Source organism: Prinia subflava, chromosome 31 (genome assembly GCF_021018805.1).
Source record: "Prinia subflava isolate CZ2003 ecotype Zambia chromosome 31, Cam_Psub_1.2, whole genome shotgun sequence".
In the NCBI taxonomy this organism is placed as follows: Eukaryota; Metazoa; Chordata; class Aves; order Passeriformes; family Cisticolidae; genus Prinia; species Prinia subflava.
The window spans coordinates 1,514,002-1,533,469 of record NC_086277.1 but is presented as its reverse complement, the minus strand read 5'-3'; the positions used below and the strand labels follow the sequence as shown (position 1 = coordinate 1,533,469).

At 54.9% G+C, this 19,468-nt stretch overlaps 1 protein-coding gene across 1 annotated transcript; it reads right to left on the bottom strand.

The window, feature by feature from the left end:
* Positions 1 to 27: 27 nt before the first annotated feature.
* Positions 28 to 18,621, bottom strand: DAP3 (death associated protein 3). The gene is made up of 14 exons (XM_063420510.1): positions 18,538 to 18,621; positions 17,567 to 17,643; positions 16,740 to 16,785; positions 11,679 to 11,795; positions 7,716 to 7,817; positions 6,724 to 6,832; positions 6,265 to 6,357; positions 5,228 to 5,358; positions 4,994 to 5,074; positions 4,000 to 4,158; positions 3,060 to 3,119; positions 1,964 to 2,053; positions 263 to 380; positions 28 to 139 (listed from the first exon to the last, which is right to left on the bottom strand). The coding sequence occupies exons 3-14, from the start codon at positions 16,779 to 16,781 to the stop codon at positions 54 to 56; spliced, it is 1,188 nt and encodes a 395-aa protein (XP_063276580.1). The 5' UTR covers positions 16,782 to 16,785; positions 17,567 to 17,643; positions 18,538 to 18,621; the 3' UTR covers positions 28 to 53.
* Between the last annotated feature and the right edge of the window lie 847 nt (positions 18,622 to 19,468).

Here is a 19,468-nt window from a genome sequence, read left to right as displayed (position 1 = left end):
ATTCGGACACAGACACGGACTCGGACACCGGAGGGAGCGGAGCCTTTATTGCGCTACAGCGGCCCCGCCAGCCGGTCCAGCTGCCGCGGGTTGGAGCCGCTCAGGAACTGCAGCTCCGCCTTGCCGTCCTCCGTGTGCGCTGCGAGGGACAGAGAGAGAGAGAGACACAGATTGAGAGGGGCTGAGGGAGGGATGGAGGCGGGGAACGGCAGCGCAGGGAGCGGGCACAGCCCCGGGCTTTGTCCCCTGCCCGGGCTCTCACCTTTCTCGTGCTGCAGCCACTTGCGCTCCAGGTAGTAGCCGTAGCAGCTCTCGAACTCCCTCGGGCTGTAGTTGGGGACCGGGATGGGCACAAAGGGGTCCAAGGCATCGAAGCCCTCCTGGGAAGGGAGGGCAGTGGGGTCAGAGCTGGGACACGGCCCGAACGCCTCGGGAGCTCAGCCAGAGCTCAGTCATGGAGTCAGGGAATAGCCAGAGCTGGAAGGGACCCACAAGGATCATCCAGTCCAACTCCTGGCAGCCCAGCAATCCCATCCTGTGCCTGGGAGTGCTGTCCTAATGCTCCTCGAGCTCTGGCAGCCTCGGGGCTGTGCCCATTCCCTGCTCTGTGCCCATTCCCTGCTCTGTGCCCATTCCCTGCTCTGTGCCCATTCCCTGTTCTGTGCCCATCCCTGTTCTGTGCCCATTCCCTGCTCTGTGCCCATTCCCTGCTCTGTGCCCATTCCCTGCTCAGTGCCCATCCCTGTTTCTGTGCCCATTCCCTGTTCTGTGCCCATTCCCTGGTTCTGTGCCCATTCCCTGTTCTGTGCCCATTCCCTGCTCTGTGCCCATTCCCTGTTTCTGTGCCCATTCCCTGCTCTGTGCCCATTCCCTGCTCTGTGCCCATTCCATATTCTGTGCCCATTCCCTGTTTCTGTGCCCATTCCCTGTTTCTGTGCCCATTCCCTGCTCTGTGCCCATTCCCTGCTCTGTGCCCATTCCCTGTTTCTGTGCCCATTCCCTGTTTCTGTGCCCATTCCCTGCTCTGTGCCCATTCCCTGTTCTGTGCACATTCCCTGTTCTGTGCCCATTCCCTGTTTCTGTGCCCATTCCCTGCTCTGTGCCCATTCCCTGCTCAGTGCCCATTCCCTGCTCAGTGCCCATTCCCTGTTTCTGTGCCCATTCCCTGCTCTGTGCCCATTCCCTGCTCTGTGCCCATTCCCTGTTTCTGTGCCCATTCCCTGTTTCTGTGCCCATTCCCTGTTTCTGTGCCCATTCCCTGTTCAGTGCCCATTCCCTGCTCTGTGCCCATTCCCTGCTCTGTGCACATTCCCTGTTTCTGTGCCCATTCCCTGCTCTGTGCCCATTCCCTGTTTCTGTGCCCATTCCCTGTTCAGTGCCCATTCCCTGCTCTGTGCCCATTCCCTGCTCTGTGCACATTCCCTGTTTCTGTGCCCATTCCCTGCTCTGTGCCCAGCATTCTCTGGGAGGAGCCTTCTCCTGCTCTCCAGCCCAGCCCTCCCCTGGCAGGCTCCAGGCATTCCCTTGGGTCCTGTCCTGCTCACAGGGAGCAGAAATCAGAGCTGCCCCTCCTGAGGAGCTGCAGATCCCCGAGGACTCCTCTCAGTCTCCTCTTTTCCAGCTGGATAGACCAAACGCCCTCTGCTGCTCCTCATCCTCCAGACCCTTCACCATCCTCGTGTCCCTCCTTTGGGCACCCTCCAAAGCAGCAGCTTCAGACCTTCCATAGACTGTGATGCCCAAAGTGCCCCCAGGACTCGAGGTGACACTGCCCCAGCCCTGGCAGGGACAATCCCTGCCTTGCTGAGTGCCTGGCACACCCCAGGGCACTGCTGACCCAAAGGTGTGATCCACACAGACCCTGAACAGTGCCCCCTCAAACAGAACCAGGTCACCAACCAAGATTTTTGTTTGTTTTCCGATGTAAAGAGGGGAAAAAAACCCCAAAGAGTTTGTGCCTCACCTTTCCCAGCAGCTCCTGGGGAGTGTAGGCTGAGCTGGGCTTGAAGAGTGAACCAGTCTGGCTGAGGGTGGTCACGATGGCACCTCCACTCTGGAAGGCAGAAATAAAAATCCTGTTAGCTGCAAACCCAGTGCTGGTTCAGGATCAACCCCTGAGGCTGCTTCTTCTTGGAGGATGGAGCTGCTGGAGCAGAGGAGGCCACAAAGGTTCCATGATGGAGCCCCTCTGCTCTGGAGCCAGGCTGGGAGAGCAGGGAAGGCTCCAGGGAGAGCTCAGAGCCCTAAAGGGGCTCCAGGAGAGCTGGAGAGGGACTGGGGACAAGGCACAGAGTGACAGGACAAGGGGGGATGGTTTCACAGTAATAGGGCAGGGATAGATGGGATTTTGGGAAGGAATTCCTGGCTGTGAGGGTGGGCAGGCCCTGGCACAGGGTGCCCAGAGCAGCTGTGGCTGTCCCTGGATCCCTGGAAGTGTCCAAGGACGGGGCTGGGAGCAGCCTGGGACAGTGGAAGGTGTCCCTGCCATGGCACAGGGTGGGACTGAGTGGGCTTTAAGATCCTATTCTGGGATCTGCATTCTTCAAAAATTCTACAAGATGAGCTTTTTATAATGCTCCTGACCACACTAATCCTGGCTGCTCCAATGGGAGCACAGGGAAAATCCACAGCAAAATAATGCCCAGGGCTGGCATTAAAATTTTCCTTACCTATAATTGGTTTTCTTTGCAAACAAGTGAGATACTATAAAAAGGACTTTCCTATGTACCTTTAAATCTGAAGCCTGCTCATGCTAGCTCTGAGCATCCAGGGGATTGAAAAACCAGCAGGAGGAGTTGACCTCCTCCAGCAAAACGTTCAGAAACCAGAAATTCTCATTAGTTCAAAAACAAATCATGACCCAAAGTGTCCCAAGGGCCATCAACCACCTCCAGCTCAGGGTCCTGCACTGGAGCCTGGCAGGGGAATCAGGAGATGCTGCCACAGATTCGAGCTGTTCTCATTCTCCTCGGGCTGCCTGTGCAGTGTTGGACTCTCAGCCTTGGGCCTGTGGCAGCTTTAATTTCTGGCCACAGCCACAGGCAGAGCCTGGAACTCACCCAGTCATTCCTCAGCACCTTGCGCAGGTTGTGCACCAGCGTCAGCTCCTCTGGAGAAACCTGGGGAGATTGTCTGCATCACTTTTTTATTGCCAGCAGCTTCTGCCTGAGACACCAATTCCCCTCCCCTCCTCCCAATCAGGCTGGTGGATCATTTGTATCCTTCAGGAATGGTTTTTTTTCTTTGCTTTTCCTTAGCCCTGCAGCACTGAGCCTGAGTCATGCTGCACTGAGCAACACCCAGGCCCTGCCTCTCCAACAACACCCACCTGCACTGCTGGCTCGGGGAGAGGCAGGAAAAATCCAGGAAAAATTGTCTAAAGCACAATATGAACCTTTCAGGGCCCTCCAAAGCCAAATGAAGATTTTCAGGGATTGCCAAAGAACTCAAACTGAACCAAATGCCCTCCCTGCTCCCTCTTGCAGCAGGAATCAGGGCTGTCCCCAGGGCAGAGCTCTGGGGGAATGATGCCTTAGGATTTTAACTGCTGTGTTTTTCAAATATTTGTAATCCTGCCATTCTGTAGTAAATTATTTGTATTACAAATATTTGTAATCCTGCATTTCTGTTGTAAATTCCACACACAGTGTTTGAGCCGCTTCCCCATTTTGGGCAGACACAGCAATTCCTCTCCAGGCCTGGGAACCAAGGACACCTCACTGCCTCAGGCCCTGAGAAATGTAAATAAAACTGAATTGGAGGGAGAGCAAACTTGGGGTAAATGACTTCATTACCTGAAGCTGCAGTTGGGAGATTAACCCCCAATATGCAAATGGACCAAACTTATAAAAATGTAAAAACCCATGACCCATCACCCATTTTTTGTGTGTAGCCCCCAAAGCGGGGCTTTGTCTGCCCGAAATGTTCCAGAAGGCCCTTCAATAAATAAAACCACTCTTTAGCCTCTCAATTTAAGCCCCAGGAAGGCTCCATGCTCACAGGGCTCCTGTCCTCCCTCCTCAGCGTGGTCTGTCCCCAGAGCGCGTTGACGCCGTCCACGGCCACGAGCAGGCGGAAGGCGCCGCGGGGGCTCTGCTGCTTCAGCTCCCTCAGCACGGCCCCCACGGCGTCGCTGGCGCTCCTGACACGGGTCAGACCCTGCAGGGAGCACAAGGGACACGCCTCAGCCTCCCCTTCCTGCCCATGGGTGACTTTTGGGCTGCTTTGGGCTGCTCTTCTGTGGTATCTCCTGAAAATTGATTATTGTCCCAAACCCCATCCATGGTTCAGCCCCCGTGGCTGTCAAACCCAACTGTTCTCTCATCCCACCCCATGTCCATCATCCCAGACCCACCTCCCAGTTCTGGAATGTTCTCCCCAACTCTGTTCCCCATTTGGCAATATGTTCAAATCACACCTTCGTGTTTTCCCTGATTGGTTCTCCCCCTATGGGGTGATCCCATACCCCACCCCTGAAAGTTATTGATGGTTCCTGATTTTTGTACCACCCCTCTTTAAAAAGGCTTGCACTGCTTTGTTCTGGGTCTTCTGTCGTCAGACAATAAAGGTGCTCCAGAACTGCCAACGCTTCAGACCCCTCATGGTCCTTTATCAGCCCTCTGTGGCCACCCCACTTCTTCTGGACCTTATCCCAATCCACTCCACCGAGCTTGCCGGGTTTAGGAGCCCGAGATTGTGATTCCCTTCCTCAGGGGAAGATGAGCTGACAGTCAACAACCTTTGTTGCTACCCAAGGAGCAGTTTGAGCATCCAAACATGGGGATTTCGGATTCTAACTCTGTCCAAATTCTTTGTACAATTTTCTGTACAGATCCACACCATTTACATCCTCCACAACATCTTTTGTGGATAGGGAGACACTTTCTATTTCCCAGGACTCCCATCTCTGAGATCTTTAGGAGAAACCTGTTCCACAAACAGGGATCCTCCTGTACAAGGTGACCCCACACCAGCAGCAGTGGTCGTTCCTTACCTGCTCCACCACTTCCCCCAGAGGTCTGCCCTCCTCTGTGCTTTCATGTTTGCCCCACATGTATTTCTTTTGTGTTTTTATCTGTGGGAAGAAAACTGTGATTAGACTGGGGATGAAAGGAGGCAGAGCAAGGCTGGATTGCAGAAGATGGGAAAAGTATCCCAGAGCAGCAGAGGGGTCCTAAAGTGCTTTTCCTACAGCACAGGGCAGTGGGAGGGGTTTGCAGGCACAAACCTCTCCCAGGAAACGTTCATTGGAGGTTTTGAAGTTCTTGAGCCACACAGAGGCCTGCAGAGGCTGATCCAGCCTGTCTTTCTTGTAGGAAGACTGCAAAAGTTCCTTGCAGTTCTTCACCCAGAGATGAGCTGTGAGCAAAAGAAAACAGTTGGTTTGAATTTTCTTTTTTTTTTTTTAGTCAAAATAATGGTGTGAGGTGGGGGTGGTGGGGTGCTTGTGTTGCTTGTCCTTATTCTGCAGCTCTGGTAAGGAAAGTCACAGGAGAATCATGGAATGGTTTGGGTTGGGAAGGACCTTAAAGATCAACCAGTGCCACCCCTGCCATGGGCAGGGACACCTCCCACCATCCCAGGGTGGTCCAAGCCCTGTCCAGCCTGGCCTTGGGCACTGCCAGGGATCCAGGGGCAGCCACAGCTTCTTGGGCACCCTGTGCCAGGGCCTCCCACCCTCACAGGGGGGAATTTATTCCCTGTATCCCACCTAACCCTGCCCTCTGGCAGTGGAAGGCCATTTCCCCTTGTCCTGTCCCTCCACTCCATTGTAAATAGCCTCTCTCCATTTTTATTGTAGCTCCATTAGGTCCTGGAAGGCCACAATTAGGTCAACTCAGAGCCTTTTCTTCCCCAGGCTGAACAATCCCAATTCTCCCAGCCTTTCCTCACAGCAGAGCTGCTCCCCTGAGCCCTCTGATCATCCTGGTGCCTCCTCTGGATTCATTTCAACAGGTCCTTCCTGTGCTGGGAGCCCAGAGGTGGATGCAGCTCCATCCCAACTGCAGAACTCTCCCTGGGGATCAGAGGAGGGCACAGAGGCCCCAAAAATCTCTTCCTGTGCTCTGGAGAAAACCAGACTGACCCACAGGACGTGTGAGCTGGTGAAAATAACTAACTATGCTCTACTTTATTTGGCTTTTTTTGTTACATGAGCCTTCTCCACCATGGAAAAACAAGGACAGATTGAGGTGGGCTCTCCTACAGCTACTGCAGCAGCTTCTTTTGGTGTTTGGTGTGGTGACAGAGCCCTGCTTTTCTCACCATCCGGGATGTGCAGCACCAGCCAGCCCTGCCTGGAGCAGTAGTGAACCACGTGGCACAGGGTCATGGTCTTCCCTGTTCCTCTCTCGCCATCTCCAACAGGCACTGTCAAGGAAAGGCTCTGAAAAACCACTTCAGTTTGTACTTGACTGATTCCTTCAGAAAAGGCATGAAGGGAGTTCAGCAAGGAGGAGGGATGGATGGCGTTTAACCAGCAAACCCAGAGAACTCCTCCTCCCTGTCCCCCTCTGGGCAGAGCTGAGGAGCCCCATGCCCTGTGTGCTGCCCTGCTTGTGGGGCTGTGCCATCAGACAGAATAAAGATATCCAAACTCCAAATTCCCTGCACTGACCACAGCCCGCAGCCACCCCTGGAGCCAGAGGCAGCTCAGGCTCACAGCAGCCCTGCCCCTGCACACACTGCTGGTGTTTCTCTGGGTTCTCCCGAGTTAAAGGATACAGATCACGTATCTGACAGCAGGGTGGGCCAGGTTGGAGCCCCTCAGGTAGGAGAGGAGCTCCAGCGCCGGCCTGCGCACCATCACACGCGCCTCGTTGAAGGTCTGGATCTGAGGAAGGAGCAGACGTGACCAGGCTGCCACAGCCGCCCCCAGCCCGGCTCCAGCCCTGCCTGGAGGCTCCCAATGCCCCTGGTGCAGCCAGGAGGCCTGAGAGGCCTCTCTGGAGGGCAGTGCCTAAGATAAAGAAATGCCCGGCTGTCGGAGTCCAGGACATTCCTCTGGCCACCCTGGAGGGTTTGGAGACCGGACAGGGGGTCTGGGGTCTGTCCAAGGGGGTCAGAGCCTCACACAGAGCCCAGGAGGGCACTGCCTCTGACCCCTGCCATGGCAGTGAATGCCCACAGTGTGTGAAGAATCACAAGCTGAGAAAATTCAAAATAAGCAGTATTTAGTTTATCATAGAATGTAAATGTAGAATCTGGGATTCTCAGTATATGGGGTTGAAGAGGCAAGATGGAGGAATTGGGGAGTGGCCCCTGTGCTCCTTGTTCTTGCTCTCGTCCCCCATTTTCTGCTGAGTTGGATTTTAGAGATTGGTTTGGAGTAGAAATGACATGTTAGCATAGGCAGTAAGTATTGGTGTGATTCTGTAAATAAAAAGCTCATTTTGGACAGTGGTTGGATCAGGGGAATGGTACAAAAGGTCCAGGACCCTCTGACCCGCCCAGTCCCCCCCGTGTCCTGCTCTGCTGGGGACGCCTCACAGAGCTGGGACAGAACTGAGATAATGAAGAATAAACAACCTTGGAAATGTGCACTGGCGGACTCAGGTTGTCGTCTCTACCTCTGGTGTGAAACACTCAGGGCAAAGAGAAGACTGAAAACCTGATTACCTCTGGGAACAGCAACCCCGAGGAGAATCTCAGGGAATCAACAACCTTGAGACAGGGGCAGCCTCAGCTGCTCTGGGCACCCTGAGTGCATCCCCTACCTGCTGCTGGAAGCGACGGGGCAGCCCGTGGGGGAACACAGCCTTCACCTCCTCCAGGGGAATGTTGTACAGGCGACCCTCGTGCTGCTCCGTGTGCTTGGCCTGGAAGGGAAAATGGGAATTCTCACCCTGGTGATGCCTCTGTGCTGGACACAGGTGGCCTGGGAGGGTGGGACAGGGAGGCAGAGCAAAATAAAGCAGGAACTGGGGGGTCAGGACAGTGCTGGCTTTGGAGGAGGCTAAAGAAAGGAGATCCCACCTGGCACTAAACAGTGAAGGGATTCCCTGAGGTCGTGTATGAACTGTGGTGGTTTGGGGCATCAGTGCTCTGTGAATTTACCTCACCTTTCACCTTTAACAGAGGCGTGAGACCCTTCTGAGTTACCCACTGGTGTCACATTCTTTTTTTTTTTTTGTGATAAAATGATGGTTTCTGCCTTGGGCTGCTGCCTCCCAGGAGGAATTCTCATGGTGCCATTTGGTTACTGGGGCTGGAGGATTAAAAACTCACAATCTCTTTTCTGGGGCAATAATCTCCAGTCCCTTGTGGTGACCTCAGTGATCAGGGCTATTCCCCCACTGGACTTGAATCCTGCTGCATTTATTTCTCGTGTTTACCTGCAGCTCTCACCATAATGGCAGCAAGAAGTTGTTATCACTGGGATCTGAGAATTTAATGCCTGCTTTTTCCCTTCATTATTCTCTTTTCCTGCCATGCAATACCTGCAAAGCACTTAGTTATTTCCTGTTGCTCAAGTTGTGGTTTTATGTCTTGTCTAATTAGGACAGCAAATAGAGGCTACTCTGCAGTCCTCCCTGTGTGACTTTTAGCAGTTTTTGTTAATCTTTGAAGCTTAGATCTCATCCTGCTCTGCTTTCTGCATGGATTTAAAGTAAAAATACCCTCCTCTTTATTCTTGTTATATGTAAAAACTGGCATGCACAACAACAAATATAACCATTTCTTTGGGTTTTTTTTTTTTATTTTATATGTGAGCATTTTTATGTGCAGGTGTAACTTCTGCCTATTTAGCCAGGAATATTTGGGTTTTCCCAGACTTTGATGGAGCCTTTATGGACTAGTGCTGCATATCCTTGGATTTCTCTGGTCCCAGGATTCTTGTTAAGTCTCCCTTCCCTTCCTCAGAGCAGATTTGCAGCCTTTCAGCACAAAATACACCTCTGCTCTCACCTTCTGCCCCTTCCACTCAGGAACCACCCCTGTTCCACAGCTCCCTAGGAAAGGCTCTCCCAGGCTGTCCTGGACTCTGTGGTTCACCTGCAGGATTTGAGGAGCTCCTGATTCAAGGAATGATTTCTAGGAAGAAGCTGATAACTCCAGCAAAGGGCTGAGCTGCTGGAGCTGCCAAACCGGGGCTCACTGCTCAGGAAATCTTTGCAGCAGGGGGAAAATGTTAAATCCTGGCGCCCTGCTGAAAGGAGGAGTCACCTGAGGAGAGCTGTGAAGTGACACCTGAGGCTTTTCCCAACCTTATTTCAAACTGTGGATTCCCTGGAGCTCTGCTGCACGTGCTGGACACAGTCCAAGAGCGCCTGTGGTTTTCCATGACTCAAAGAGAAGAGCAGGACTCCAGAGCTCATTTTCATTCTCAGCTTCACCCCTGACTTTGGGCAAATTCCTTCACTCAGTGTCTTTATCCTCACGTTTAGTCACTTGGAGCTTTGCTAATGGAAGGGCACGCAAACTCTAATGGAAAATTTCATGCTTAGTGGCTTTCTCAGTGCCATTTAAATGGGAATTGTCTGCTGCAGGAGCTGGGGAGCAGCAGGGTTTGCTGCAGGAGTGACCCAGCGAGCCCGGGGAGGGCAGAGCCAACCAAAGCCGTGCCAAAGCTGAGGCACAGGTCAGGATGCCAGTGCCAGTTGCCTGGCAACGGCCAGGCAGGCACAGGACAGTGGGGACAATGGTGGCCATGTGGCCTGTGCCTGCAATCCGTGCAGACACCGGGTCACGTGCGGCAGGAGCATCTCCCGCTGCCGTTTCCATAGAGACCCTGCAGGAATCAGACTCCAATCACACAGAAAAGCACCTCCAAGCTGCCTCCATTCATCTGCCCCCCTTCATTCTGGGCTGCAGACAGAGGATTGTGGTGCTGCAGAGCTGCGCTGAGGTCATGTGGGGTGTGGTTTTTATCTCCTTCCCAGCCAGCTCAGGGAGGCTTTTCCAGAGGAGAATAATTGTTGGAATTAATTGGTGTTTGATGATGAGCTAAGCCACGTCCCAGCTTCTGCAATCCAGCCTGATCTGTGCAGCTCTGGAGGAGGGATCAATACCTGTTCAATACCTGTTCAATACCTGTTCCCAGGAGCTCTCAGGCAGCCCAGCCCTGAGCAGTGCCCAGCACAGCCCTGGCCCCTTCCCTTGGGGCTGTGTCCCTGCTTTAGGGCTGTGTCCCCTGCCCTGGGACAGCAGAGCCCCAGGCAGCACTGCTGGCTCCCAGCCTGGCCCCTGGGCTGTCAAACACAAAGTTGGGTTTGGTGTCAGGGAAAGAAAAAGAATCTGTGTAATTGTAATTGTGGAACACGGCCATGGGACAGTTCTAAAGATGAGTTCTAATAAACAATTGAGGAAAGCATGGAAGGAGGTTTTTGAACAAACTTTGCTTGCAATTACCTATTATAAATGTCAAGTTATTCAGTAATAAGAGTCTTTGAATTATAACTTTAGAAGCTTGTTTTGTATTAAAGAATTTTCAACTGTAGTTCTAGAATGTAAAAAGGCTTTCTCACAGAATAGTAAAAAAACATCCTGGATATGGAAAAAAGATTTCAGCTCGCTGATTTATGGTTCCTGAAAAAGGGAAACTGGACATCATTATCAAAGACTGATAGAGCTGGAAAATAGAAGCTGGACCCCACATCTGGAAGCTGGACCCCACCCCCTGGCATACATATCCTGGATGTGCATCCTGGAATATTGAAATGTAAAATGGACCTAAATAGGTATTGAATAATGACGTTAAAATTGGAAATAGAAACTGCTGAGAAAAGCTTCTGAATATGTATGAGTATAGCCAATAAAAACCAGCAAGTCCAGCAATCAGAAGGGAAAATCCTTCCACTGTACCCAGCGCTGTCTTTGTTCACACTTTACCATGCTAATTAATCAATTATTAAATTGAATTGCTGCCTGAAATATTGGCCATGTCAAGCATCTCATTTCTAACAGGTGGCAGCCAGGACAGGCATCCCTGTGGAGGGACAGTGGTGGCAGTCCCTCCCAGTGGTGGCAGTCACTCCCAGTGGTGGCAGTCACTCACAGTGGTGGCAGTCACTCACAGTGGTGGCAGTCACACAGTGGTGGCAGTCAGTCACTCCCAGTGGTGGCAGTCACACAGTGGTGGCAGTCACCCACAGGGGTGGCAGTCACTCCCGGGGTGGCAGTCACTCACAGTGGTGGCAGTCACTCACAGGGGTGGCAGTCACCCACAGGGGTGGCAGTCACCCACAGTGGTGGCAGTCAATCACTCCCAGGGGTGGCAGTCACTCCCAGTGGTGGCAGTCAGTCACTCCCAGGGGTGGCAGTCACAGTGGTGGCAGTCACTCCCAGTGGTGGCAGTCACCCACAGGGGTGGCAGTCACTCCCAGTGGTGGCAGTCAGTCACTCCCAGGGGTGGCAGTCACAGTGGTGGCAGTCACTCCCAGTGGTGGCAGTCACTCCCAGTGGTGGCAGTCACCCACAGGGGTGGCAGTCACTCCCAGTGGTGGCAGTCAGTCACCCACAGTGGTGACTGGCAGTCCCAGTGGTGGCAGTCACACAGTGGTGGCACTCCCAGTGGTGGCAGTCATACAGTGGTGGCAGTCACACAGTGGTGGCAGTCACTCACAGAGGTGGCAGTCACACAGTGGTGGCACTCCCAGTGGTGGCAGTCACACAGTGGTGGCAGTCCCAGTGGTGGCAGTCACACAGTGGTGGCACTCCCAGTGGTGGCAGTCACTCACCGGGTCGCTCTCGCTGGTGTGGAAAACCGCTCGGGGCCTTTGTGCCGGGACCTCCTGGCTGGACACGGAGCTCAGGGCAGCCCTGGTGGCCGTGGGGACAGCACAGCCACGCTCCAGCTGTGGGGACAACAAGGCACAGAGACCACAAAGCTGTCAGCACCAAGGATTGCTGGTGACAAACAACGCAGGGAGCCTGTGGCTCACTCTGCCTCCCCGCCGAGGCACGGGCAACCCAGAGCTGAACTCTGATTGCAATTAGGATGAAAGCTCGTCATTAGCGTGGAAGTTCAGCACCAAAACCCACGTGCTGCAGAACCAGATTTCACACTGAGATACCTGCACTGAAACCCTTCCCACCTGAGCCAGTTCCACCTGAAGCCAAGCCCTGCACCTTTGTTTTACCCTGCAAAATTCCTGAAGATCCCACATTCACCCTCACTGCTGGGAAGTGCCCACCCTGTTTCTGCCCACCCTGGAAATTCAGGCTCTCTAGCAATCCATAATCACCTCAATTACCGAGGGATTAGTGCAGCTCTGCCCACTATTTGATATTTATAATTACGCTCCCTGCACTGATTTCCCTGACTGTGTCCCTGCATCCAGACTCTGGCATTAGGATACAGACGTGGCTGAGAAACCAAAACAGCCAGCTAAGCTGATTAATTCATTTTTCCCCCAGACAGACTGCTGAAGCCTGCCTGCAAAGCCCAGCCAAAACAGGCAAGAAAGTGAGCAGTGGCAGGACAAGCATTTTATTATGCTGTGGTGAAAGAAAACACAAACATTTGTCAATGATTTCCAAAGTGCATCCTCCAGACAGGCTCTGGGAGAAGCTGAGAGCCCCTCACAGCACCGACAGGGCCAGTTGCAGCTGAACAGAGCCAGCAGTTTCCTATTTTGTCTGCCTGGGTGAGAGCAGCAGAATGCAAAGCTCAGAGCCAGCTGTCTCAGCTCCCCATGGCATGACACAGCTCTGCTGCCACCCCAGTGCCCCTCAGGGGCCACTGCAAAGCCACAAGGGCTCCAGTGAAAGTGGCATTACCCAATTCCAGATGCCTGCATCAGCATTTGGGCACTTGTCCTCCTGTTAGAGAAGGGATTAAACCAGTCTGGAGCCTCTGGAACAAACTGCTGCACCCAACACATCCTGTTCCCATGCTGCCCTTTTCCTCCTCAAATCCAAATGATTCTTTAGGATGGCTTATTTGGCTCTGTTGAATTTAAAATCCATGGAGGTGACAATTTACAGCCTTGAGCAAGGCACAAAAATACCAATTTAATACATGAATAACTACAGAAGGTGACTTTTATCACCTGATCACCTAGAAAATGCCAGCCCTAAGTCACTCCCAGCTGGAATCAGAGTCCCTCTCATTTCCCTGGCACAGGGTGCCCAGAGAAGCTGTGGCTGCCCCTGGATCCCTGGAAGTGTCCAAGGCCAGGCTGGACAGGGCTTGGAGCAGCCTGGTCTAAGGAAGGCGGGACTGGATGTCCCACCCAGCCCCTTCTGTGGTTCTGTGATCCCACATTTCCTCCTCCTCGAGCCCCTGGTGAGTGTGTGGCACATCCAGGGGGCTCTCCCGTCCCCACAGCCCCTCCCAGCGCCGTTTTCCCGGGTTTTGGGAGCGATTTCGGGATGGGTTTCGGGATGGATTTCGGGATGGGTTTCGGGATGGGTTCGGGATGGGTTTGGGATGGGTTTCGGGATAGATTTTGGGATGGGTTTTGGGATGAGTTTCCATCTGCCGAAGGACAGGAGCGGCCTCGCCGCGGTCCCTGAAATGGCAGCGATCGTCACGTGGTGCCCGGAGCGAGGCGGGAGCGCCGTGAGGGGGAGCTGTTCCCGCATGGACCGGAGATCCCGGGAATACCGGGAATACCGGGCTGTTCCCGCATGGACCGGAGAGATCCCGGGAATACCGGGCTGTTCCCGCATGGACCGGAGATCCCGGGAATACCGGGAATACCGGGCTGTTCCCGCATGGACCGGAGATCCCGGGAATACCGGGAATACCGGGCTGTTCCCGCATGGACCGGAGATCCCGGGAATACCGGGAATGCCGGGCTGTTCCCGCATGGACCGGAGAGATCCCGGGAATACCGGGAATGCCGGGCTGTTCCCGCATGGACCGGAGATCCCGGGAATACCGGGAATGCCGGGCTGTTCCCGCATGGACCGGAGATCCCGGGAATACCGGGAATGCCGGGCTGTTCCCGCATGGACCGGAGATCCCGGGAATACCGGGAATGCCGGGCTGTTCCCGCATGGACCGGAGATCCCGGGAATACCGGGAATGCCGGGCTGTTCCCGCATGGACCGGAGATCCCGGGAATACCGGGAATGCCGGGCTGTTCCCGCATGGACCGGAGATCCCGGGAATACCGGGAATGCCGGGCTGTTCCCGCATGGACCGGAGATCCCGGGAATACCGGGAATGCCGGGCTGTTCCCGCATGGACCGGAGATCCCGGGAATACCGGGAATGCCGGGCTGTTCCCGCATGGACCGGAGATCCCGGGAATACCGGGAATGCCGGGCTGTTCCCGCATGGACCGGAGATCCCGGGAATACCGGGAATGCCGGGCTGTTCCCGCATGGACCGGAGATCCCGGGAATACCGGGAATGCCGGGCTGTTCCCGCATGGACCGGAGATCCCGGGAATACCGGGAATGCCGGGCTGTTCCCGCATGGACCGGAGATCCCGGGAATACCGGGAATGCCGGGCTGTTCCCGCATGGACCGGAGAGATCCCGGGAATACCGGGAATGCCGGGCTGTTCTCGCATGGACCGGAGATCCCGGGAATACCGGGAATGCCGGGCTGTTCCCGCATGGACCGGAGAGATCCCGGGAATACCGGGAATGCCGGGCTGTTCCCGCATGGACCGGAGATCCCGGGAATACCGGGAATGCCGGGCTGTTCTCGCATGGACCGGAGAGATCCCGGAGAGATCCCGAAGAGATCCCGGGAATGCCGGGCTGTTCCCGCATGGACCGGACAGATCCCGGGAATGCCGGGCTGTTCCCGCATGGACCGGAGAGATCCCGGGAATGCCGGGCTGTTCCCGCATGGACCGGAGATCCCGGGAATACCGGGAATACCGGGCTGTTCCCGCATGGACTGGAGAGATCCCGGGAATACCGGGAATACTGGGCTGTTCCCGCATGGACTGGAGATCCCGGGAATACCGGGAATGCCGGGCTGTTCCCGCATGGACCGGAGATCCCGGAGAGATCCCGGGAATGCCGGGCTGTTCCCGCATGGACTGGAGAGATCCCGGGAATACCGGGCTGTTCCCGCATGGACAGGAGATCCCAGAGAGATCCCGGGAATGCCGGGCTGTTCCCGCATGGACCGGAGAGATCCCGGGAATGCCGGGCTGGTCCGGAGATCCCGGGAATGCCGGGCTGTTCCCGCATGGACCGGAGAGATCCCGGGAATGCCGGGCTGGTCCGGAGATCCCGGGAATGCCGGGCTGTTCCCGTATGGACCAGAGAGATCCTGGGAATGCCGGGCTGTTCCCACATGGACCGGAGAGATCCCGGGAATGCCGGGCTGTTCCCACATGGACCGGAGAGATCCCGGGAATGCCGGGCTGTTCCCGCATGGACCGGAGAGATCCCGGGAATGCCGGGCTGTTCCCGCATGGACCGGAGATACCGAGAATGCTGGGCTGGTCCTGGGTGTTCCATGGATCCCAGAAATGCCGGGCTGTTCCCTGATGTTCCATGGATCCTGGGCTGTTCCCTCATGTTCCCTGGATCCCAGGCTCGGGAATGCTGAGCTGTTCCCAGGTGTTCCACAGATCCCGGACTGTTCCCTCATGGTTCCATGGATCCCGGGCTGTTCCTGGGTATTCCACGGATCCCAGGTTGTTCCCTCATGTTCCACAGATCCCAGGCTTGGGAATGTCAGGCTGTTCCCTCATGGTTCCATGGATCCTGGGCTGTTCCCTCACGTTCCCTGGATCCCAGGCTCAGGAATGCCGAGCTGTTCCTGGGTGTTCCACAGATCCCAGGTTGTTCCCTCACGTTCCCTGGATCCCAGGCTCGGGAATGCCGAGCTGTTCCTGGGTGTTCCCTGGATCCTGGGCTGTTCCCAGGTGTTCTATGGATCCCAGGCTCGGGAATGCCAGGTTGTTCCCTCACGTTCCCTGGATCCCAGGCTCGGGAATGCCGAGCTGCTGCCGCAGCCTGCCCGGGAAGGGAAGGGAAGCACTGCACAGCCAGAGCTGCAAACGGCAGCCGCAGCCACCCTCGGCCACATCGCTGTGCTCCAGGGGAAAAGCTGGAAAAGGCAGCAGGAACAGCACAGCTGGAATTCTTTTCCATCAGGGAGCCATTCCAGACCCGCACCCCGAGCTCCTGCTGCTGTTCAGGGGTTCAGGAGGCTCCCTGGATAACTCAGGGCTGCTCTGAGCTGGGGCAGAGCTGGCATCACTGCACCCAGCCGAGGCACTGAGGCACTTCTGGGCTCAGAAAATGAAAAAGAGAAAAGGTTCTCACCCCAGAGTGTGCTGGCACTGCCCAGGGAATGGGCACAGCCCCGGGGCTGCCACAGCTCCAGGAGCCTCTGGAGCTCCCAGCACAGGCTGGGGTTGTTGGGGTGTCCGGGCAGGACTCCACGATCCCTGTGGGTCCCTTCCAGCTCGGGATATTCCATGAATCTATGATTTTTGGCAAAACCCTTCCCACCAGCAGCACAGGCTTTGTGCAAGGCTGGTGGTTTCCTCCTCTGGATGTTCCAGCGTGCAGAGCAAGTGGAATAATCCCTGTTCCCTGAGAAACAGGTGAATGGAAGGTGCAGGATCCCAGACTGCTCTCCCCAGAGCCCTCAGGGAAACGTGGAAATGCTGGACCAGCTCTTTCCTTAACCCACAGAGGGGAGTTTACACCCCCAGCCTAGAGGGTTGTAAAGTTTTAGCTGACAAATGTAAGAAGAATCTCACTTTTTGCTGTAAATTGTCAGTAACTGTACTATAAATTCAGCTATAAATTGTCACTCCAGGCCATGGGAAAGTTGGAATATTGGAAACAACACCAGGCTCTTACAGGACTCACCTTCAGGGAATGGCAGACGAGTCCTTGCAGACTTCTCAGCATTTTCCTGCAGGAACAGAAGTGGAGATTTTAGTTGGTTTTGTTATTCCTGATTATTTCATGCTGGGAGAGAACAGTTGGTGTTGAAAGACCTTCATGACAAGGCACACAAATAATTCAGACCAAGTGTCAGATGCTCTGCATTAGTAACACACACTGGTGATCAGCACCACTGGCCTAAGAAAAACTGCTCCTAAAATAATAAAATAAAAACCATGCCATTAAAACATATAAAATTACAAATAGTTTAAAATAAAAACTATTCCATTATTAAAAAAAACCCCTAATAAATTATAAGTAAAACTAATAGAAGCTATTCCTTTAATTACGTGGCATTTTTTCAGAGATATAAACAGAAAAATAACCCCTCACTTTGTAAATGAAGGTATTTCATTCTCCCAGTGAGAAGAACAGAAAAACAGAATTTTGTTGGGATTAACTGGGAAAGGAATTTTGACTGCAGCTGTTAAGAACTATCAGAGCTGCAGCAGTGATTCTTGTGGAGAAACTGGAACAATGCAGAGACTGAAGGTGCTTCTGTGTCTCCAGCTTCATCCTAATCATTTACCAGCATCAGCCACCCCTGGTTACAGCAGGAGGAAAAACCCAAACCAATCCACTTGAGCAGTTGTGATGCACAAATAAAGGCAAAGAGTGAAATAAAGATGTTACATCTGCACTGCCTTTTTCACAGAACCTCCAGAGGAGAAAACACTGACAGTTCCTAACAAGGATGCTTTGAGAATTCCTGTGTGCAATAAATTGCATTCAAAGGGAGTATTAATTACCTTAATTCCTCAGGAGGAGCCGCTGCCTCAGTGGAATTGGTGGTTACCTGCAGCTGAGCAATTCCAAGCTGGTTCACCTGCAGAGAACAGAATTTCACCTGTTACTGCAGGCAGGGGGAAAACAACCCCACGGGGAGGGTGTGAGCGCTGCTCAACTAAAATAAACACGGGAAACACAACCCCCACTCGTGCTATTTCAGGAATGAGTGAAGAGCTCATCCTGCAGAGGAATTTTGGGTCGTTTTACACGCCCTGCAGCAAGGAGAAATCCTGCTGGAAGTGATCCCCGATCCCCTTGGTTTCACATCAGTTTTAGCTAAAAAAAACAGGGAGGGGAAAGCTTCGTTCTCAGACACAACTAGGAAAATTAAGGAGGCACAAAAACTGAATTCTGCTAATACTTTTAAGCTTCCTGTTCGTTTATTTAAAACTTCCTGTTGATTTTTATTCTTTCTTTTAAACTTGCTGTTGATTTCTTTAAAACCTGCCGTTAATTTTAGGCATTTTGACAGAACCCCTGAATGACCAACGCAGCTGCGGGGTTTGTTCTGGGGCTCTGTCCCTGGAGAGGGGATGGAAACCGCGGCCGCTGCCTGGAGCGCACCCGGGCCGGCCTCAGCACGGCCCCGGGGCACCGGGGGCGCAACGGGAGCAGCACGCGTGGATTTCTGTGATTTTACCACCAAGAATTACGCAGACAACCCCAAAGGTGCATTTACAGCTCTCCACCAGCAATCAGAACACCTCGGTTCTCCAGATTAAATAAAAACAACCCCCGGCGCTGCGGACCGAGCGCGGCCCGGCCTCCCCCGGTGCCTCCCACGTGCTGCCCGCGGGCTCCGCTCCCCACTCCCGGTCACACCCGGGGCCGGAGCGGCGCGGCCGCTCAGGGCGCGGCCCCGCGGGGAGCGGGAGGGCGCGGCCGTGGCCCCGAGGGGCCCGCGGTACCCCCGCGGTGCCCCCGCACTCACCGGGCCCGCCGGGGCCGGTCCCGCCCCGCCGCCGGCGCCGCCGCAGCCCCGCGTGACGCGGCCGCTACGGGAGGCGCGGAGGGACACGCGGGGCGTGGCCAAGGAGGGCGTGGCAGTGTGGGCGTGGTCAGAGGGGGCGCGGCGCCCCGTGCCGGTGCTCCCGTTCGAGCGGTGTTAATTTGTTTAATTGATCTCACCCCGGCCGGCCGCGGGGTGCGGGTTTGGCGGGTGCAGCGCGAAAGCTGCTCGCGGTTTGCTGCCAGGTTTTCAGAAACGGAGAAATTAAATCAGAATGCCGGCATGGGTCACGTTGGGAGGGGCTGCTGTGGGTCACGTCTGGTGTCACTGCCCTGCTCAGACAGGACCATCCCAGGGCACAGGATTGTGGCCACATTGGGGTCTGGGGTGTGCAGGCAGGGAGGCTCCACAGCCTCTCTGGGCTCTGCCCAGGGCTGGCACTGCCCAGGACTGAAGTTCTGCCTCCTGTGCAGGGCAATTCCTGGGCTCAGGCCCTGCCCGGGGCTCTGGGGCCATTGCTGGGTCTGGAGCAGAGCCTGGGGCTGCTCTGCCCTCCCTGCACCCAGGGACAGCCAGGGACAGACACAGGGACAGACACAGGGACCCCCAGGGACAGCCAGGGACATTCAGGGACCCCCAGGGACAGCCAGGGCTGGGGTCCCTCTCACTGGGGCTCCTCTCCAGGCTGAGCAGCCCCAGCCCCCTCAGCCTTTCCTGGGCACGGATCTCTCCAGGCCCTTCAGCATCTCTGTCACCCTGCAGGAGCTCCCTGTCCCTGCTGTGCTGAGGCTCCCAGAGCTGGGCACGGCACTCCAGAGGTGCCCCCAGGGCTGGGCAGAGGGGCAGGATCACTCCCTGACCCGCTGGGAATGCTCGGCCTGATGCCTCCAGTATTTTGTTGGCCTTCTCCACC

What these genes read in the sequence shown, in the direction of transcription:
- DAP3 (XM_063420510.1), bottom strand. Translation starts at nt 16,781, where the DNA reads ATGCTGAGAAGTCTGCAAGGACTCGTCTGCCATTCCCTGAAG. An exon ending in TGCTGTCAGATACGTGATCT is followed by an intron (nt 6,358 to 6,723) that starts GTATCCTTTAAC and finishes TGCCTGTTGGAG; the next exon opens with ATGGCGAGAGAGGAACAGGG. An exon ending in GGTGCTGCACATCCCGGATG is followed by an intron (nt 5,359 to 6,264) that starts GTGAGAAAAGCA and finishes TTTTGCTCACAG; the next exon opens with CTCATCTCTGGGTGAAGAAC.